At 29.1% G+C, this 18,052-nt stretch overlaps 1 protein-coding gene across 1 annotated transcript in view; it reads right to left on the reverse strand.

Annotated features, from left to right (window-relative positions):
- Nucleotides 1-1,747: 1,747 nt before the first annotated feature.
- Nucleotides 1,748-18,052, reverse strand: part of Chc (clathrin heavy chain) — a 78,307-nt gene continuing 62,002 nt past the window's right edge. Inside the window, exons 21-30 of the mRNA XM_067277926.1 lie at nt 17,211-17,394; nt 13,534-13,726; nt 11,633-11,790; nt 11,407-11,571; nt 10,687-10,962; nt 10,190-10,471; nt 7,651-7,932; nt 7,357-7,578; nt 3,130-3,205; nt 1,748-3,057 (exon numbers count right to left, since the gene is read on the reverse strand). Coding sequence (XP_067134027.1) covers nt 2,954-3,057; nt 3,130-3,205; nt 7,357-7,578; nt 7,651-7,932; nt 10,190-10,471; nt 10,687-10,962; nt 11,407-11,571; nt 11,633-11,790; nt 13,534-13,726; nt 17,211-17,394 — 1,942 coding nt within the window. The 3' untranslated portion in view covers nt 1,748-2,953. The remainder of the gene's footprint in view (nt 3,058-3,129; nt 3,206-7,356; nt 7,579-7,650; nt 7,933-10,189; nt 10,472-10,686; nt 10,963-11,406; nt 11,572-11,632; nt 11,791-13,533; nt 13,727-17,210; nt 17,395-18,052) is intronic.

The raw sequence follows: 18,052 nt of genomic DNA on the forward strand, positions 1-18,052 counted from the left end.
GCAAACCTATTTTAACTCCACTGTATAAGGAACAAAGCTGCTATTCTCAAACAGATGGAGGACTAGTAGGAACTTAGGAGAATAAATTCATTCTCGTGAAAAGTCCACTTAGATGGTCCTGATACATTTATTACTACTGGAATGGTTTAAGTAAAAAAAAAATTCTAATGAGCAGTGCATCAAATATGATTTAAGGCAGGGTTGGCCACCTTTTTTCCTTATGGGCCAAATCAGAAATTTAGGTATATTCAGCAGGCCACAAAAAGGTACTTTATATAAATATACAATTTTTAAAAGTTCAAAATATGAATATCAGATTTTAACAAATATATATAATTACAAAAAAATACTGTATTATTGACAGTAAAAAAAAATTACACTCACAAAATAAAAATAAAGTCAATGAGATTTTTGACATTGCCTTCCTCCTATAATATTGTCAATATCTGCTTTTATGGTGCCAGTCTTAATTCTAAGAATATTTGTTAAATGGGAAATCACTTATTTCTTTCAGCAGTTTCGATGTTTTTCGTGCATGAAAAGAATTGTTTACAACAGTACGTACTACCCCACATGCATAACAATTTCCTAGATAAAACAATTTTCTGGCACCAATTACATCATTACAACATCAAAGTGTCCACCGAGAGAATACTTTTTATGACATACTTTACCAAAATAAATGAAAATGTTACCTAATTTAGGGTGCAGTGGACCGCAGTGCAACCCACAGGTTGGACATCCCTGGTGTAGGGTAATGTCATCAACAGGAAAGACTGGTTTGGTTGTATGAAGTATTGGAAGTGCAGTTATTTGCTTATTGATGGCATTTTAGCTGTGAAAAATGGTGTTATTCTAATTATGAGCAGGAGTGTATTAGACCTAATACACTGTTGGTAAATCTGGTAAATATGAATTAGGTCTTCAGCACTTAGATGCAAGATTCCTGAAAATGGGTCTAAACTTCATAAAAAGTTTATGGTCCTTTTCCTTACCAAGGCAGTATATCTCCAAATATAAAGCTGTTCTCATATTTTAATTTAAATGAGAGTCAATATAATATGTAATCAAGTCAGTATTATGAATGAAAATAGTTGTTCATATGTAAAAAAAATTGGAATATTTTGCTTATAAATAAGTTTTTTAAATTTATATAAAGTTTTCAAAACAAATTAAAAATCAAGTCAGTGAAGAATTCTGCAAAGCATACCAATTCATGAAGTCAACAATTTAAAATCAAGCAAAATAAGCAACACAATCTTCATGGAATAAATTTTGAATTGTCTAGGCAATTTCAAAATGTGCGCCTCCCAATTTTATTTTTGTTTACTAAAATTTGTATTTCCAAGACGATTCTGCTAGTTATTTTTAAAATTAATTTCAATGATTTTGTTCAAAACACTATGTAAGAGAATACAAATAAAGTGGACTGATTCTGTGCATTAGAGCTTGGATTTTAAGAAAATAATTATTTTTTGGTTTATTTCATCTGATATTGTAAAAATAAGTTTTTTCATATGTACAAGTGAGTAATTTTTGTGTAGGCCTACATTAATTTCAGACATTTTATAGTATACAAAAAACTATCTGCAGTGAAACTTTCCAATTAAGATTTCATTTTGATTTAATTTTCAAATGGGAAAAAAATTCACATTTAATTCAACATATACAAGTAATTTCAAAGTTTTAATATAACTATAAATTAAGAAGGTCTTTGAAAAGAATTATAAATAATTGTATTAATGCATTATTATTATTTTAGTACAATGTTAATCATCTCTTTTATTTGATCAATTGGTAAATGTTACACCTGAAGAATGAATGGCCCAACATTTACCACAAGGCCAGACACTACATGGCAGAAGGACATGAAACAACAAATAGCATAGAACACAGAACTCTGAAGAGAAATTGGCAAGTGATGGCTATTACGAGTCTGCACTTACACGACAAAACCGGGTGCTTTTATCGAAAACGTAGTCTTCGATCGGAACCGATTCCTCTGTTGTGTGGTCGTCGTCTCGAACTTTTCAATGAGAATTGGGGCGGAAGAAGAACTTCCTTAATTGGGCTACAATTTAAACAATTGGTATAAACTGGAATCTTTAATTAAAAATCAAAGTGGAATGAATATATAGTGACAACATATGTTGAATAATACATAGTGGAGACTTATTTTACAATTATGATGTCAAAAACATGCTAGAGAAATTTCAAACTACATAGAAAACTGTCTAAACTCCTGTACAGCATTCCCATTAAAACTTTAAACTAATGAGCTGTGGAGCAGAGGATTAACTAATAACAAAAGTGTTTAATAATATAATATTTATGCAATACTAGAGCTTAGGTCAATCTAAACAATAATGATCAATGATCCCTCAACTAATCACAACGGCTTAATATATGACAGCCTGTTATATCCCTTCATTTATTTAGTAGAACAAATAAATGGTCACAGATAAACATTACATCTATTGAAACAGGTGAAGTATGTCTTGATTATCTAACTTTTTACAACTCTTAATTCATAGTTACAACTGTGGGACATGATGCAGAAATGCCATTGTCTCAACTCTTCAAATGGATGAAAAATACTCTCCTCCTGAGTAGACCACAAAAGAATATTTTTCTGGAAATTCTTGTTAGAACAAAAAAATGGGTTAATTTTCTTTATGGAATAAACAACAAACAAATAGTTTATGATTCAAATTTGTAATGAACAAATTAACAAGAAAATTTGATGTTTCAGATCCAGCCAACATTATAATTTCATTAAACACAGTGAATTTTCTTCATATACAACTATTCCAAAACATAATGCTTCCAGTCATAATTAGAGTAACTTCTTCAAAAATTTGCCACTGTTCCTCCCCATTCTTTACCCAGCGACATCCTGTACCCGCAGGCAGTCTTTACTATTCTATATTCTAAAAGGGGAGAAAACTGATGCCTACATGCCATAACCTTGATAGCCAGGCATGGGTTGTCCGTACGGCTGATAACCTGGACCCATCATACCTGGTCCTGCTGTCAACATTAACTGAGGTTCAGGTGCTAAAGAAAGAAAAACAAATAGATATAAATTGAAAAACACAATAAATTAAAAAAAACTAAACTATTCTTTACCATAAACAAGGGGCTTTTGTTCATTCTGTGCAGATTCTTCTAACCGCTGGTTCTCAAGTTCTTCTAATTTATCCACCTAGAAATAAAACAACAGACTAAACTTTTAAAAATTTAATTTTATTAAATTTCTAAAACTAGAGAAATTTATAATTAATTTTTAAATCTATATATTTTTAATACTAAATCTTCAGTATAAATGCTTAAGACATTTCTAGAAAATTTAGTATTCAGTAGCATATATTTTCCTGTGTTCAGATGCTACTGAACACAAGAAACACGTTCTTCATTTATCTTTTGCAACAGTATCTGCACCTTTGCATTAATAATTGAGATTTTTACATTTTGTCAAGTTTTTCCTTCCTTTCTCTCCATCAGAAGATATCCATTATAATGCAGTCTTAACATACCTGTAATTTGGTAAATGTATGTACTGTACAACTACATTTCAAAATAATGGGATGTTTGTATAATAAATTGAAAAAAGGATTTATGTTAATTATTACATTGTTTCACATTTAAGTATCACATTCTATCATGTTTCAGCTTTATTTTTTCCAAAAATCAGCTCATTATTACATAGTTTTATAATTAAATTTTTCTTACCTGCTGTTTGAAAGTAAAATGATAGTAACAGAAGTAACATTAAAATAGCATTTCATGTTAGTATCTATAGATAAATAACTTTAAATTTGCATATTCTTTACTGTTATAGAAAGGTCTACAAAACAACTTGTTTAATGAAATTTTCATTCCAATTATTTGTTGCTTAAAGTCAGGAAACTCAAAATGAAATAGCAAGAATATTTCAGATTAGTCAAGGAACTTTATAAAAAGTAATAATGTACTATGAAATTTGATAAGTAAAAATGAAACTACAGACAAACCAGTCAGCTCAAGATAGTGTTATGGAAGTGGCCATTAGGAATATATTGAAAAGTGTGAGAACTAAAATATGGGATGATTATGGAATCAAAGTTATTTTGATTTACAGCATGAAGTTTTACTGAAAGTGGTATCCCAATCTTGTAAAATTCCAATAAAGTGAAGCCACATTTAAATAAATTACACTGGACTGTAGATGACTAGAAAAGTATTGTTTTCAGATACAATCAAAATTTTGTATTACATTTGGTGACAAGGGAACTCATGTTTGGTGAAGGAAAAAAAATTCAATGATCCAGCTACTTAAAACATTACACTTTGTGGATGTTTAATGGAATGGTGTGGGAATGCTTCACTGCAAGCAAGCACTGGCAATCTGTTTTTAAACAACTGTCAATTCTGACATGTACAAAGAAATTCTAGAATATTTTCTTACCAGAAGATTGTTTTTGGTTTTATAATAAAATAGGACTGAAGAGGAGGTATTAAGCCCAAAATGCATATCCTATCTATATTATAGAAAATAAACCTACTTTTTCCATCAAATAAGTGTTCCTGTGTGATTTGTTCTCGACAGCAACCTTGCACTAATTGAGAAAACAGTAAGCAATCAAGTGCTATTTTTTCTGATGAATTCATATTTCAACAAGACTTAGCCCCAGCTCATACTTCAAAAACTGTGAAAGAATGGTTTCAGCAGCAAAATGTTAAGTGTTCTGACTTGACCAGGCAATTCCTAACTCAACCCAATTGTTTTTTAATGTTCTACATATTTTCAAAGGGCACAAACTCTGACCATTAATTAAAAGTGTGTTGATGGAAATGGTGAAATCTGTTTGGAACATTACTCCTGATCAGTCTGAGAAACTAATTGAATTAATGCCTCAAATAAAGTCAGTAATTAAGGCCAAAAGATGACACACACAATATTAAAACTGACATCAGTGTATTAATATTAGGTAAACAGAAAAGCAATGTCGTTTCTGCACATGTCAATACTTGTTTTATCATTTATCAGCTCATTGTGTCCTTCAAAGCCGTGCAAGAGACATTTAAGATTAAAGTGACTTGTTTACTTGTAAATAATTAAGCCTTAATTTTTTTTTTACAATTTTGGGTGAAATGGCCAGCCAAATACCAGAAGAGGTACATGTCCAGCATTGTATGCTTTTTGAGTTTCACAAGGGTAGTAATGCAACAGTTGCTACCAAAAACATTTGTGATGTTCATCCAAGTGCATTAGACGTTTGTAAATGCCAAAGGTGGTTTTCTAAGTTCAGATCCGGTAATTTTGATCTTTCCGACTCGTATCGATCAGGAAGACCAACAACTTTAGACAATGACGTGTTAAAAGGCAGAAGTGGAAGCAAATCTGTATCAGACAATCAAGGAACTGTCAAACACTCAAACCTTGATAAAAAATAAAAATTGCCAGGACAAATTATATCATTGTGGAATTGTTATTTGCCTCGTACAGCGTGTGAAGGGACAGACAGTAGAATAAGACCCATCTATGTATGTATGGTCTAAAAAATATATTTTTCTGTGAACTCTTAAACCTTGCTCGACCATCCAAGAACATTTGCAGCAGATTGATCAAGTATGCAGGGCAGGTGTTTGGGTCCCGCATAATCTGTCAAAAAAAAAAAAAAGCTAACCAACAATCCACCACATGCAACTTATTGCTTCAACGGCACAATACAGAACATTTTTTGATCGCTTGACCATTGGAGATGAAAAATGGATCCTCTATGATAATCCAAAATGCAAAAGACAGTGGCTCGCTCTGAATGAATTGCCACGAAGTACTGCTAAGCTAGGTTTACATCCCAAAAAAGGCACTTTTGTGTGTTTGGTGGAGTATTCGTGGAATCTTTCATTTTGAAGTGCTGAAACCTGGAAAAACTGAATGTAGACCTTTACTGAACAACCGGATCGAGTAAATCAATCTTCAATTGAAAAGTGTCCAGCAATTGTCAACAGAAAACGCATTATTCTGCAACACAATAATGCAAGACCACACTGTGCAAGACGAACCCTGGAAAAATGATTTGGGGCGAGAGGTATTGCCTCACCCACCATACTTGCCGACAATGCACCATTGGATTTCCAGTTATTCGCTACAACACTTTCTGTGACAAAAAAAAATTTGAAAATTTGGATGATATCCAAAATGCCATCTCCAGATATTTTGCTCAAAAACCAATTAATTTTTATCAATCGGCATTGAAAATTTGCACACTAGATGGCAAAAGGTGGTTGATAATGAGGGTGATTACATCATTGATTAAAAATAAAAACAAGTTAAAAATTGATTTGTTTGATTTTAATGTAAAAAAAACGACATTACTTTCTACCCTAATATATACGAGTTTTATATAAAATAAAATAGAAATATTCTGTTGTTTTGAAATTGGTTACTTATAATTTTGAACAGCACAAATTAAAAATCATTGTGTAGTTGGTTTTAAAATTATCTAGTTCTTCCAAAAATCAGTTCAAGTATCACATCATGTTTCATTTGTTTGCTTCACATTTGTAACTTTTAAGAAAGTAACATGCTTTGATATTAATTTAAAAAAGAAATTCATTATTTTAATACATATTGAAGTTATGACCAGCTGAGCACTTCCTATTTTCTATCAGAAAGCCATTCTTTTTGATTTACATCTTTACATAACTTCATTCGTAATGTTATGATAATACTGATTAAGGATTTTGCATGTATCAAAATTTGTGTATCAAATGATTGCATTTATTATAGAACTAGTCAAAAAGAGTCAAATGTATGCATCTAAAAACTATTGTGATATACAATTTGTCTAACTCGTTACAAATATTACAATAATCATAATTTAATTTGTTGTATGATTTTAATGTTACTACCATCTTCCTATGTTCATACATATGAATAGAAGCTTCTCTGATAAATCCCATTTTGAATTACTTTTATCTCAATGTTTAATAAGGAAAACATTGAAATTTCCAATAACTTTAGTGTATATCAAAAATTTGTTTTAGTAAATTAAATAAAACTTGAATACACTTTCAATATTTGAAATTGTTTTAAATTAATATATTGATTATTCTGACGTGTCAAAGTGATACAATGATATAAACTATTAAGCTTAACTATCAACTTTCAAATGCAAGTTAATGCCTGACAATGAAGTATATTCTATGCTTCAATGCAGTCACTAGTTTTAATTGATGTTTAAAAATTAGATCTCAATTTAATTCTCAAACTGTTATTGTAATGCATATATTATTCACTTTATATTGTAAACATGTTTAGTTATTTGTATTTAAAATGGTAGTATTTAATTTATATGAACATCTACTTACTTTGTTTAAATACTCTCTCATAACTTGAATAAGATAAGGCATTGCAAAATCGGTTATATTGTGACGCCACGATAATTCTAAAATAACATCAGGATGTAATAAATCATAACATTGGAAGAGACAAGCAGCAAAACATTCATAATTTTTTTCATCTAAAAACCATGCTAACAACTCTTCAGCAATTTCAGCTAATTTAGATTCAGCTGCATATTCCATTGCATCCTGTAAAGTAAATTTATTAATGAATTGATACTGATGTTTAAAGAATTAAAATTTTACCTTGAATTACTTTACCTTGAATAATCTATCCTTTTTACATAATTCCACAGATTGTTTCCATCTATTATTTCCTTTATATAAATAAGCTGCAATACGACGAAATTCAATTAATTCATGCTTTTCTAAACTCTGTGCTAGGGCTATATTATCAAAATTATCAAAGGCATCAATGGAAGTTCGCAATCCTTGAAAATCTTCTTCTTCAATAAGAAGTCCATTTAATGCTTCATTAATTGCTTTATTATTGAGACTCTGCACAGACCTCAAATATGGTTTTACTAAAGGTAAGTGATCAACCTTTAAAATAAAAATTTAATTATATACAAATGTTTATATAGTTTTGATATATTTACAATTAATATTTTTCTAATATTAACTCACTTGTTAAGATAAAGGATAATTTTGAACGTAAAGTACAGAGTATTTAGAAACAATATTGCAAATAAATAGGTCTTTGGTTTACAATGATTAGTATGAATTAATTACTAAACAACTTTAAATGTAATCTCATTCTATCTGAAATTCTGAACCATTCTATACTGTCCCATCTAGCAGGAGACATCTCTAGTGTTATTGAGCAAGATCAAAATATCTGCCACAATGTTTCATTATGCTTATTGTCTACATAGTAGGCTTTCCCAATGCAGTGGTGATTCACTTGACAATAAATTTAGAAATGTTTGTGATACATTCACTACTTTGAGATCAAGATAAAAGAACCACAGAAACTAGTACTTTCCTCAGAATGAGCTGAAAAGCAGAAACATGTCAAATACCAATTTTTTTTTTACTGTGCACATTATGTACCACAATTAAACATTATGTCCCATACTTTGTATATATTCATGCTTTCAACAACTTTAATGATTTGTTCTTATGAAGTGAAATTGTCTAAAGTACAACTGAAAAATAAGATCATTAACTCTCATTCAAGCACATCAAGTTTTATGATGTCACTTGGAGTGTTGTATCCACATACATGAAGCAACTTATATCAATAAAAATATGAAAATTGCATTGTGTGCTTGACTATGATTATATCTTAGATAGTAGAGAAAATGTAGAAATCAAACAGTATTAAATACTTATGGGTTTAAAAAAAATGAGATTTTTTAACTTTTATTTTGTGATTTGATCTGTAAATGCAAAAACTTATCAAATATCAACTCACTATAACTAATTTCAACATGTACTTATTGATATCAGATTTATTAAATTTCACATGATTGTATTATTTTTCAACTCCAGGGTAGTAAAGCTTTGTTTATTTCCTCCAGCAAAAATAGACTGATGTCCCCCACTGTGAACAACAACAAATTGCTAATTGTTTTATTACTTAGTTTTCAAACACTCCCTTCTCTGTCAGTTGTGGGACAAATGACTAAAATTGTTTTCTTGCACTCCAGAATGTTTTCTTTTAGAATTAACTAGTATTGTCCCACAACTGCCAGTAATGAGATCTATAATTTTATTTTTAAAAAAGCATCAGTAAAATTACCAAATAAATGTTTGGGTTACAATTACTAAACGGTATTGCTACATAATAAACAAATTTTAATTGTTGCAAAATTAAATGTATTAAACTTGTCATCATGCTCAGATTGCAAGACAGCAGGGTGATAACACCAAAGCGAGAAAATCTTTGTCAAAAAAGCTGTAATGACTTATTTGAAATGAATTGGAATTGGTCCTGTCATTGAAACCAGAAGTTTGAATGTGTAGTATTGTGGTAAATGTTAAATATTCTACATTGTTTTTTACTGAATCACACAACAATCACAAGAGTACAGTGCTCTCATGCTGCAAGAGAATTTATTGCAGATGATAGTATGATCTTTTGTAAAGTTTCTCTAAAAAGGATCAAACTTGAAAGCCACTCAACTGATATGTTCTGAATCACTTCAGAACATATCAGTTGAAGAATACTATGAAGCCTGCAGTTCAACTTTTATTTATTTTTGAGAAATTCAATAAAAAACCATGTATCTGCTGGATACACAAGAGTTAAATTGAACATTAGAAAAGATGGAAGTTATCAGAATAGAAAGTGAACAGTTTTATCTTATTGCTTGAAGACACTTAAAATAAGACTTCCACTCAATGAAAAATGCTAATAAGAATTCTAAATTGCAAAAGAAGAATTATTACAATGAATCAATCAATATGTGGGTTTGCCTGTTTCCGTAATAAAAAAAAGGTTACACAAATTATGCAGTGTATAGTACATACATGTGCCTACATACATGTGCCTACATGCATGCATCTGTAAAATTAGGAAGAGAGGTCAATTTTTGTATACTTGAAATTTCTTAAGCATGTCTCATGGGTACCAATTCTCCAGTAACTTAACCCTTCATAAAAACAACCTATTGTATACTGTTAAGAATTTCAAAAATCCTATAATTATAGTTTTTTACATTTCATAGCATTCTATAAATTAACATTTTTATAAAATTCATTAAAATTAATGTTAAAATACAAACTACAAATAATGCTTAAAAAGAAAAAAAGTGAGTTTTAAAAATCTTACATGTTCAAATGATTAAAAATTTACCTTAGTGAAGAAATTAACTGATCTTGTGTGATCCATGCGAGGTGCCAGCACCAGAAGTAAGTCATTCAGTAGCATAGGTTTATAATCTAAATAAAATTGTATTGCCTTATAATATAATTCAATATTTGCAACTTTTGTTATCATTTCTTTAAAGTGTCCTTCTCGCCATGCTTCGGTTGGATGATTGATCATTGTTACTACAGCATTATCAAATTCCTCATATTTGTCATATAAAAATACCAATTCAGCCCATAAATGAGCTTGTTCTGCTGCACGTAGTACCTGTAAATCATTTGGTTTATCATTTTAATGAAAGTTGATTGAAAGTAATTAGACTGAATTATAAAAAGATTCAAGAAATTACTTTTAAAAGTAAACTTTCAATCTAGAAAATACTATGTAAAAATAAAAAAAAACTGGAAAATTTTTAAATACATTACATAAGTTGTAAAACAATCTGATAGGAAACAGTATTTTTAAATTTTTGAGATTCTTACCTTTGGGATATTCACTCTTGACCAGAAAAGTTCTAAGTGTTCTTTCATTTTAGATGGTTTGAATTTGGAATACAAGATAGCTAATTCTGTAAACATTCCCATATGTGCTCTTTCAAGACCCAATGCAGCTTCAAGAAGGCTAATTAATTCTTCAAAGTAGCCTTTATCTTGATAATAATTAATCAAATCTTCTAATTCATCAGCATGAACAACAATATGAAGACCACACATCTGGGCTAATCTGAATTCTTCATTATCAACACAGGCAAAACAAACCTATAATATTTGCAAATAATTCATAATTTAAAAACAATGAATTTTAAGAATAAAATATTGACAGGATAGCTTAAACACAATTCAAGAGAATTGTAAAATATTTACTTCTTTGGTACGTAAAGTTTTGATATAAAAGCAATTCTTTAAATTTGAAGCTATATATTTTACTAGATCATTAGTTCTAAATTTACATAAGGTTTCATTTTTCTTTTATTCATTAATTTCATGAATGTTCAAATAACTCCCAAGATATTTTTATTTAAATTCATATACTTTGCCACAAAAAAAATTTAAAAATTAGTGTTTCAATACATTAAAATTTAAGGCTCTCTTTTATAAACAGTGTTCACTTTCAAATTTCACAATTAGCAAAAGCAATTTAAATATCTTATAGAGTTAAATATAAATATAATTTAAGTTTTGAATAATGTACAGATCTCTTACTTCTTTCCACGTTCGGGTAGAATTTGCTTTTCTTGCACTATCCACAGCTCCCTGAAACTCTTTCAAATGAACCAAAGTAATTGCCAATCTAGCAAAATTGGATACATTATTATAAAGTAATTTTGCAGCCTCATATAATCCATCTTCAAAACAGCGATCACCAATCTGAAGTTAAATAATAATAATTATCTTAATTATAGAATCATTTTAGTTTAAACAAAAATACCTTTTGAATGTCTGCATGATTAGGTCCAGAAATAAATTCTTCCAAGTCAGCCAGTCTATTAGTTTTTGCATAAGCATAAATAAGTTCAGATTCAACATATGATTCTCTAGCTTTCTTTCGTGCCATTTGTAAATATCGAACCAAGTCCTCCCAGCTTTCTGCAAGTTCAAGATTTTACATTATTAAATCTAAACACGAAGCAAATTAGATGGCAAAATTTTTTCTTCCAACCTTAAACTAAAAACATTGATAAAATCTCAACAAAGTTGACATTTGCTTTTTAAATAACAAATTTCCTAAATTATAACTAATTGATAAAACCAAAAATCAATCAATGGGCTATAAACTTGTTACTTAAATATACAGGTATTATGCAATTTGGATTAAAGTTAGGCAATTAATTTAATCTTATTAAATTTAATAATTATAATTTTAGAATATTCTGAAAGATGGATGCAGAGCAGGACTTGAACCCACAACTCCTTACCATTACAACTCCAGATACATTGCCAATTACACTACCTAAATCAAAGCAAAGATCAAATAGGAGTTGATCTTTGCTTCCAGACCAACTGATTTAGAAGACAACCATAAAAAGTAATTTGCTGTGTAATCTGGAGGACAATGTCCATGACCTCCAAATCCCTTAGCTATATGTAGAAAGTAATATTGAAATTTTTGTATCATTTTTCCAAATTCACAAACAGTTTTGGAAGGTCATGTTGACTACATTGAAATATGCAATCTGTTATGTTGACAGTTTTTTGGATAAAAGAACCACAATCAATTCAGTGTTACATTCAAATGCTAAATGAAGTCAAAAGTTACATCAAGAGAAGAGGAGGAAAGACCAACAAACATTGATTCAGCAAAATATCAGGCTGCACACCTGCAGGAAGTCTGCTGCTTGACACTGTCATTGATCAGACTGGTTTTATTTGATCCTCATACCCATATTCCTGATCTTACTCCAAGTGGCTTCAAACTCTTTCCATAGCTTAAAGGAAACTTGAAGAGCAAACATTTCAATGTGACAATGAGGTAAAATCAGCTGTATGCCAATAAATTCAACAGCAAATGCCAGAGTTTTTCTATGACAACTGCCATTATGTCAGTTTATCAATTGACATAATGGCAGAAATGTATCAAGGTTAAGAGAGTATGTTGAAAAATAATTAAGTATTTAGTAAATATTGAAATTATTTTTATTAATGTTGCCATCTCTTGCAGAACAATATGGGGATGAAACTTCATTCCACTTTCATAATTCATGAGATTTTGAATTTTACTTTCGTTTTTACTTTTATTAAAACAAACTAAGTATTATACAATTATTAAATTTAATAAAATTTAAGATGTCTGTAAGAGTATTGATAAAGGTTATAAATTTTTAATAGCAGCAGCTAGATAAGCAAGGTCAAGTATCATTAAATTTACATTGTAATTCAGAGTTAAAAAAGATGTTGTATACATTAAAAACATTTAATATTTTATGAAGTGATATTGATCTCAAATTTATCTTCAGTCAATCAGTAGAACATTCTGTAATCAATGTAGAAAAATGTGAAAAGTTGTTTAAAACATTTATATAGTATAATGTTATTCAATTAATACCAATAATTATTTAGATAACTTACAATATGTAAGTTATTGGTATTGTTTTGTTTTCCCTATAATTTAGTATAAACTTCAATTTCATACCACATTCAAACATATGACAATATTTATGCCAATACTCTAATTTATAAAAAGTTGCATAATTGAAGTTAAGATATGTATAAGCAAATCAATCATTGTGAATTTTGCTAAATGAAATGTATTACCAAGATCTTCTAATTTTAAGTGTTTTCCAGATAAACACACACACACACACACAAATGTATAAAAGTCATAGTACTAACCAGTTCTATGTGCTGTCTGAACAACATCTATGTATGAAGAAGGATCACCAGCTTTAATGTATGAATCAATTGCTTCTTTCACCATTCCTTGAACCAATTGAGCTTGGGCTAATAAACTCCAGACTGCAGGTTCATTGCAACGTTCAGCAAATTCATATGCTCGATCAAGATTTTGAATATGTTCAATAAGAACCTATAATTATATAACAAATATTAATATAATCAACAGCAAGTAAGATAAATAATATGCTGATTTCTGCAAAATGAGTTCTTTGTAATGTTTAAATTTTAATAGTCAAACATCTGCAATATTTCACTACAGAATTTATATTCTGCAATAAGTTCTAGTGAAAAGGTCTCAATAAGATCTTAGAAGTTAGTCACAATAATTCTTGACACACCTTACTGAATCTCAATATTTGCTAACTAGCTACAGATTCAGCAAAGACACTATTAATTTAAATATAATTTAATGAATTAACTACTTTATGATGTGTGTAAAGAACATATTTGATCAGTATGCTAATGCCATCTATGGTAATCTTATTGGTAAAAACTTAATTCTAGTGTATTTTTTTAATTCAACATTTTAGCTAGATTACATTAATTTCTTGTATTGAAATTGACATACTACTGTTGCTGTGACTACTTGTAATAAAGTTCAGTCATCATAATAAATTTATAACTTTACAGAAATAATTCAAAATACGTTTTTACTGATGAATTAGTAAATTAACAAAAATACCTAAGATATTTTACATTGCCATTAAGATAAATAAATCTCAATATTGTAAGAGGAATATTGAAAATTCTTTGGTTTAAAATTCTAGAATAGACTGAGGATATTAAGAAAATTCCCTTTGCAACATCTTTAAATCTTATTTGAAACTGGTAACAAAAAAGCTTCAAAAGGATTTCTTAGAAATCAGTTTTCAAACTGATTCAACTTAAAGTTGATTTTCTTGTACATTTAAGTGCACATGCCTGTACATTTAAGAAAATATTATGGTAAAATTATTCAATGAAATTTAAATTTAAAAAGTTAGCAAGGACATAGCATAAAATCAAATATCATCAAATTTAATAATTCATATCAGAAATTGAATGTAAAGCATTAATATAAATAATTTTATAATCCATTTCAATATTAAACTAATCTTTACTCATGTAATGTGATTTGATGTACAAGCATTTTCTATCCTCATCTAAATTTTTCTAGAACAAGTTTATGTTAAATTCAGGTGATGCCATAATTTTTTTTTGCAGTAGTCAGGTCGAAATATAATATTTAAATAGGATTAATAGAGGAAGTTAGGTCATATAAGGATCCATTCATTCTGACAACCAGCCTAATTACTACTGATCATTAAATTTGTTATCAACTCCATTCAAATTTGAGAGTTCTTTGAGAGCAAAATTAAGATTGATCAAAAAATTAGTCTTAGTTTTGCTTTATTTGAAAACTCAATATATATTGAATTCCTGAAAGATATCCAATCTCAAGAGAATCTGGAAATTTCTCACTTATACTTTTGAAATAATATTGACTAAAGTGAGGTAAATTGTTACTGTTTTATTGTTTGTGGAAGTGTCTGTAAAGAGATACAATCCATTTTTTTAAAACTATCTTTTAGACAGAATAAATATGAACAATTTAAGATATTAATAGGCTAATTTGAATCATTATTTGTAAAATTGTTTAAGCCTGAATACTTAAATATTGCATTCAAAACATTATTTTTTGTATTAATAAAACAATCTCTTAAAGGACCTTAAATGAAGCAATATTTAATATAAAGAATATTGGTATTTTTAATTATAAAAGCAGTTTAGTTTCTATTTTGCTAGCAATCTTCTATTTACTATAGAAAGACATAAAAAATCATGTTTTTGACAATCAGAACTTTTTAATCTTGAAGTCCCTTTTTACAGACTGCCACATTTATATTTGTGCTCAAACAGAATTAAGTCAGCAAGAATAAGTTTTAACTGAAAAAAAAAAAATAAAGAATTCTTTGTATTTAATATTTTATTCTGTGTAAATTAGTTATTTCAATGTTCTCCATGATCAGTCTTCTATACTTTCCCCATAACAAGAGCCCATTAATACAGTAAGACCCCGCTTAACACTGCCTCAATTAACACTGATTTGATATAACGGAGTCTGCTCTAAGCCTAAAAAAAAGTTCAAAATTTACAGATTCAAATTAATTTTATACCGATTCGTATATAAATACAATTATTCCCAAACAAACCAATCAGCAAAACATGGCAATTTGTCGTAGTGCTGTACTTTCCCTAAAAAGTATGTGTTTCATACAATTTTGGAAAAAATATATCATCGTGAATGCCATAAGCAACATAGACTTTGCTTGGCAAGAATTAACTGATAAATGTACGAATGAAGTATGAAGTATGAAAGCAGTTATGACTGAAGGTAACCAAGATTTCTCAATGAGAAGAGCCTATCGCTGTATAGTTAGGTTGACCAAATTGTCAACCTAATCGATATAGTGGGACTAGGAGATATAGACGAGCAAGATATTGAGAAGTTACAGCAGTTTCTGGTGAGCGCCTTACCAATGATGACCTTTGAGAACTGGCAGAACAAGGAATTCATGTAGAACTGGAAAATACAGATTCTGAAAACGAAGAACCCAAAAAATTTCTCTACAGATTTCCTTCATACAAAATTGGTAACGATAACCGAAATCGATCAAAGTGTAGCAAATGATCCATATTTTGAAAAGGATGACTAGTTCTACATCTGCAAAAGTAAAACATCATCTGCAAAAGCAAGATGAGATGTTTTGGATGCAATCTCCTGTTACCAACATTTGCTTAAGGAAAGAAAAAGAAAGCAAAAAATGAAACTATATGACTAGCAAAAAACAAGAATTTTAGAAGCTTCATCACAAATATGAAGTTTACATTCCTGTGTGCATATGTTTGTGTTATTTTTTTATTAATTTGCATAATAATATAACTTAAAATTAAAGAAGTAAAATCTGTTTATTTTTAGTCATGTATTCCCCTTTCCTTATTTACTCTGTGTTAAAATGACCTCTTAAATGCTGTTTCATTTAGCACTTTGTCATCTAGAAACGTATCCCCCGCATTAAGTGGGGTCTTACTGTATTTTCATTGTTCGCATATTCCTTGGGACTACTGCTTTTAAATCTCTCTTTGTAACATAATAAAATGGACATTATTATGAAACAGCCATTTACAATTACAGAAGGATTAAAGAATTTAAAATGAGAATGAAGCAGAAATACTTTTGATAAAGTAATAAACTAAACAAAATTTAGCCACTTTATTCTTTGTGACAACTTTACATATGAACATTTAATGTGGAAATGGATTACTAACTGATATTTCATTACAGAACAATTTCATTTAATTCTAAATGCATAACATAATGATTTAGTTATTAGTTTTCAGAACTAGCTGCATCATCTAGTTCAATAATCTTCCAGATCATTTGAAAGTTTTATGCATTTTTTTCGTATGCTATATCCATTTTGTAAGTTCATATGACTAATTCTAAATCCATATGTTTAATCAAGTACAAAATTAGTGTGCATTTCTAGTGTGCTTAAAGGAAGTTTTGTAAATAAGACTTTTAAATGAAATTTAAAGTATTTGCATGTACTGTACATATTACAAGTTCGTACCTGTATGGCTGATGTGTTAACATCAAATTTCTTAAAGATTGCAAAAGCTTCTTCGAATAATTCACTGCCAATTGCTATGTTAGCAATGTCTGGAGCATCATAGTTATCAAGTCGATTGATGTATTCCATAACTCTGGTCCGATCAGCTTTAATAGCAGTTAGAATAAGTAGATTTTGAAGATTTCTGAGAAAAATATTTACAGATTTAACATTTATTGATTAATAAATTATCTTAAAAATATTAGATAAAGTAATAAGTCAAAACAACATTGTTCTAATCTTACTTGTCAAAAAATTAACTAATTACTAAAACTTAATAAGATCTTATTTTTGATTACATTCACAGATAAATTTACAATAAAGGTCTGAAACTTTTGATGTTTTGAAAGTAATAATCGAAAGTGGATTGAAAATTTTTTGGATTAGTTCCGTGTAATTTTATAGATTTAACAGTTAGGATTTTACATCTGAACAATCCTAACAAACTATTAAAGAAAGCAATCTAACCTCTCAATTATCTAAAATATTAGTTTCTTAAACGGTTATTATTTTTCCATTAAAGCCCATTTAGAATTCTTGTAAAGAGGGCTGCAATCTACTGCATTTATTCTAATGAATAGTGTTGTCTAACTTTCAGCTTGAAAAAAAAAATACCCACTAATAGTAAGCATTCTATAATGCAGTATCTTATTTCTATTCTTTAGGAATTGAGTGCAACGATTAAATCCAGTAATTTCATTTTATTATTATTTGAGCAACAACACTATTTCAACATATGAAACTGAAAATGGTGAATAGAAGGTAGAAGATTACAATGAACCTTATATTCCTCCACTACATAG

Source organism: Centruroides vittatus, unplaced genomic scaffold (assembly GCF_030686945.1).
Source record: "Centruroides vittatus isolate TY-2023 unplaced genomic scaffold, ASM3068694v2 contig_1168, whole genome shotgun sequence".
NCBI classification, from domain to species: Eukaryota; Metazoa; Arthropoda; class Arachnida; order Scorpiones; family Buthidae; genus Centruroides; species Centruroides vittatus.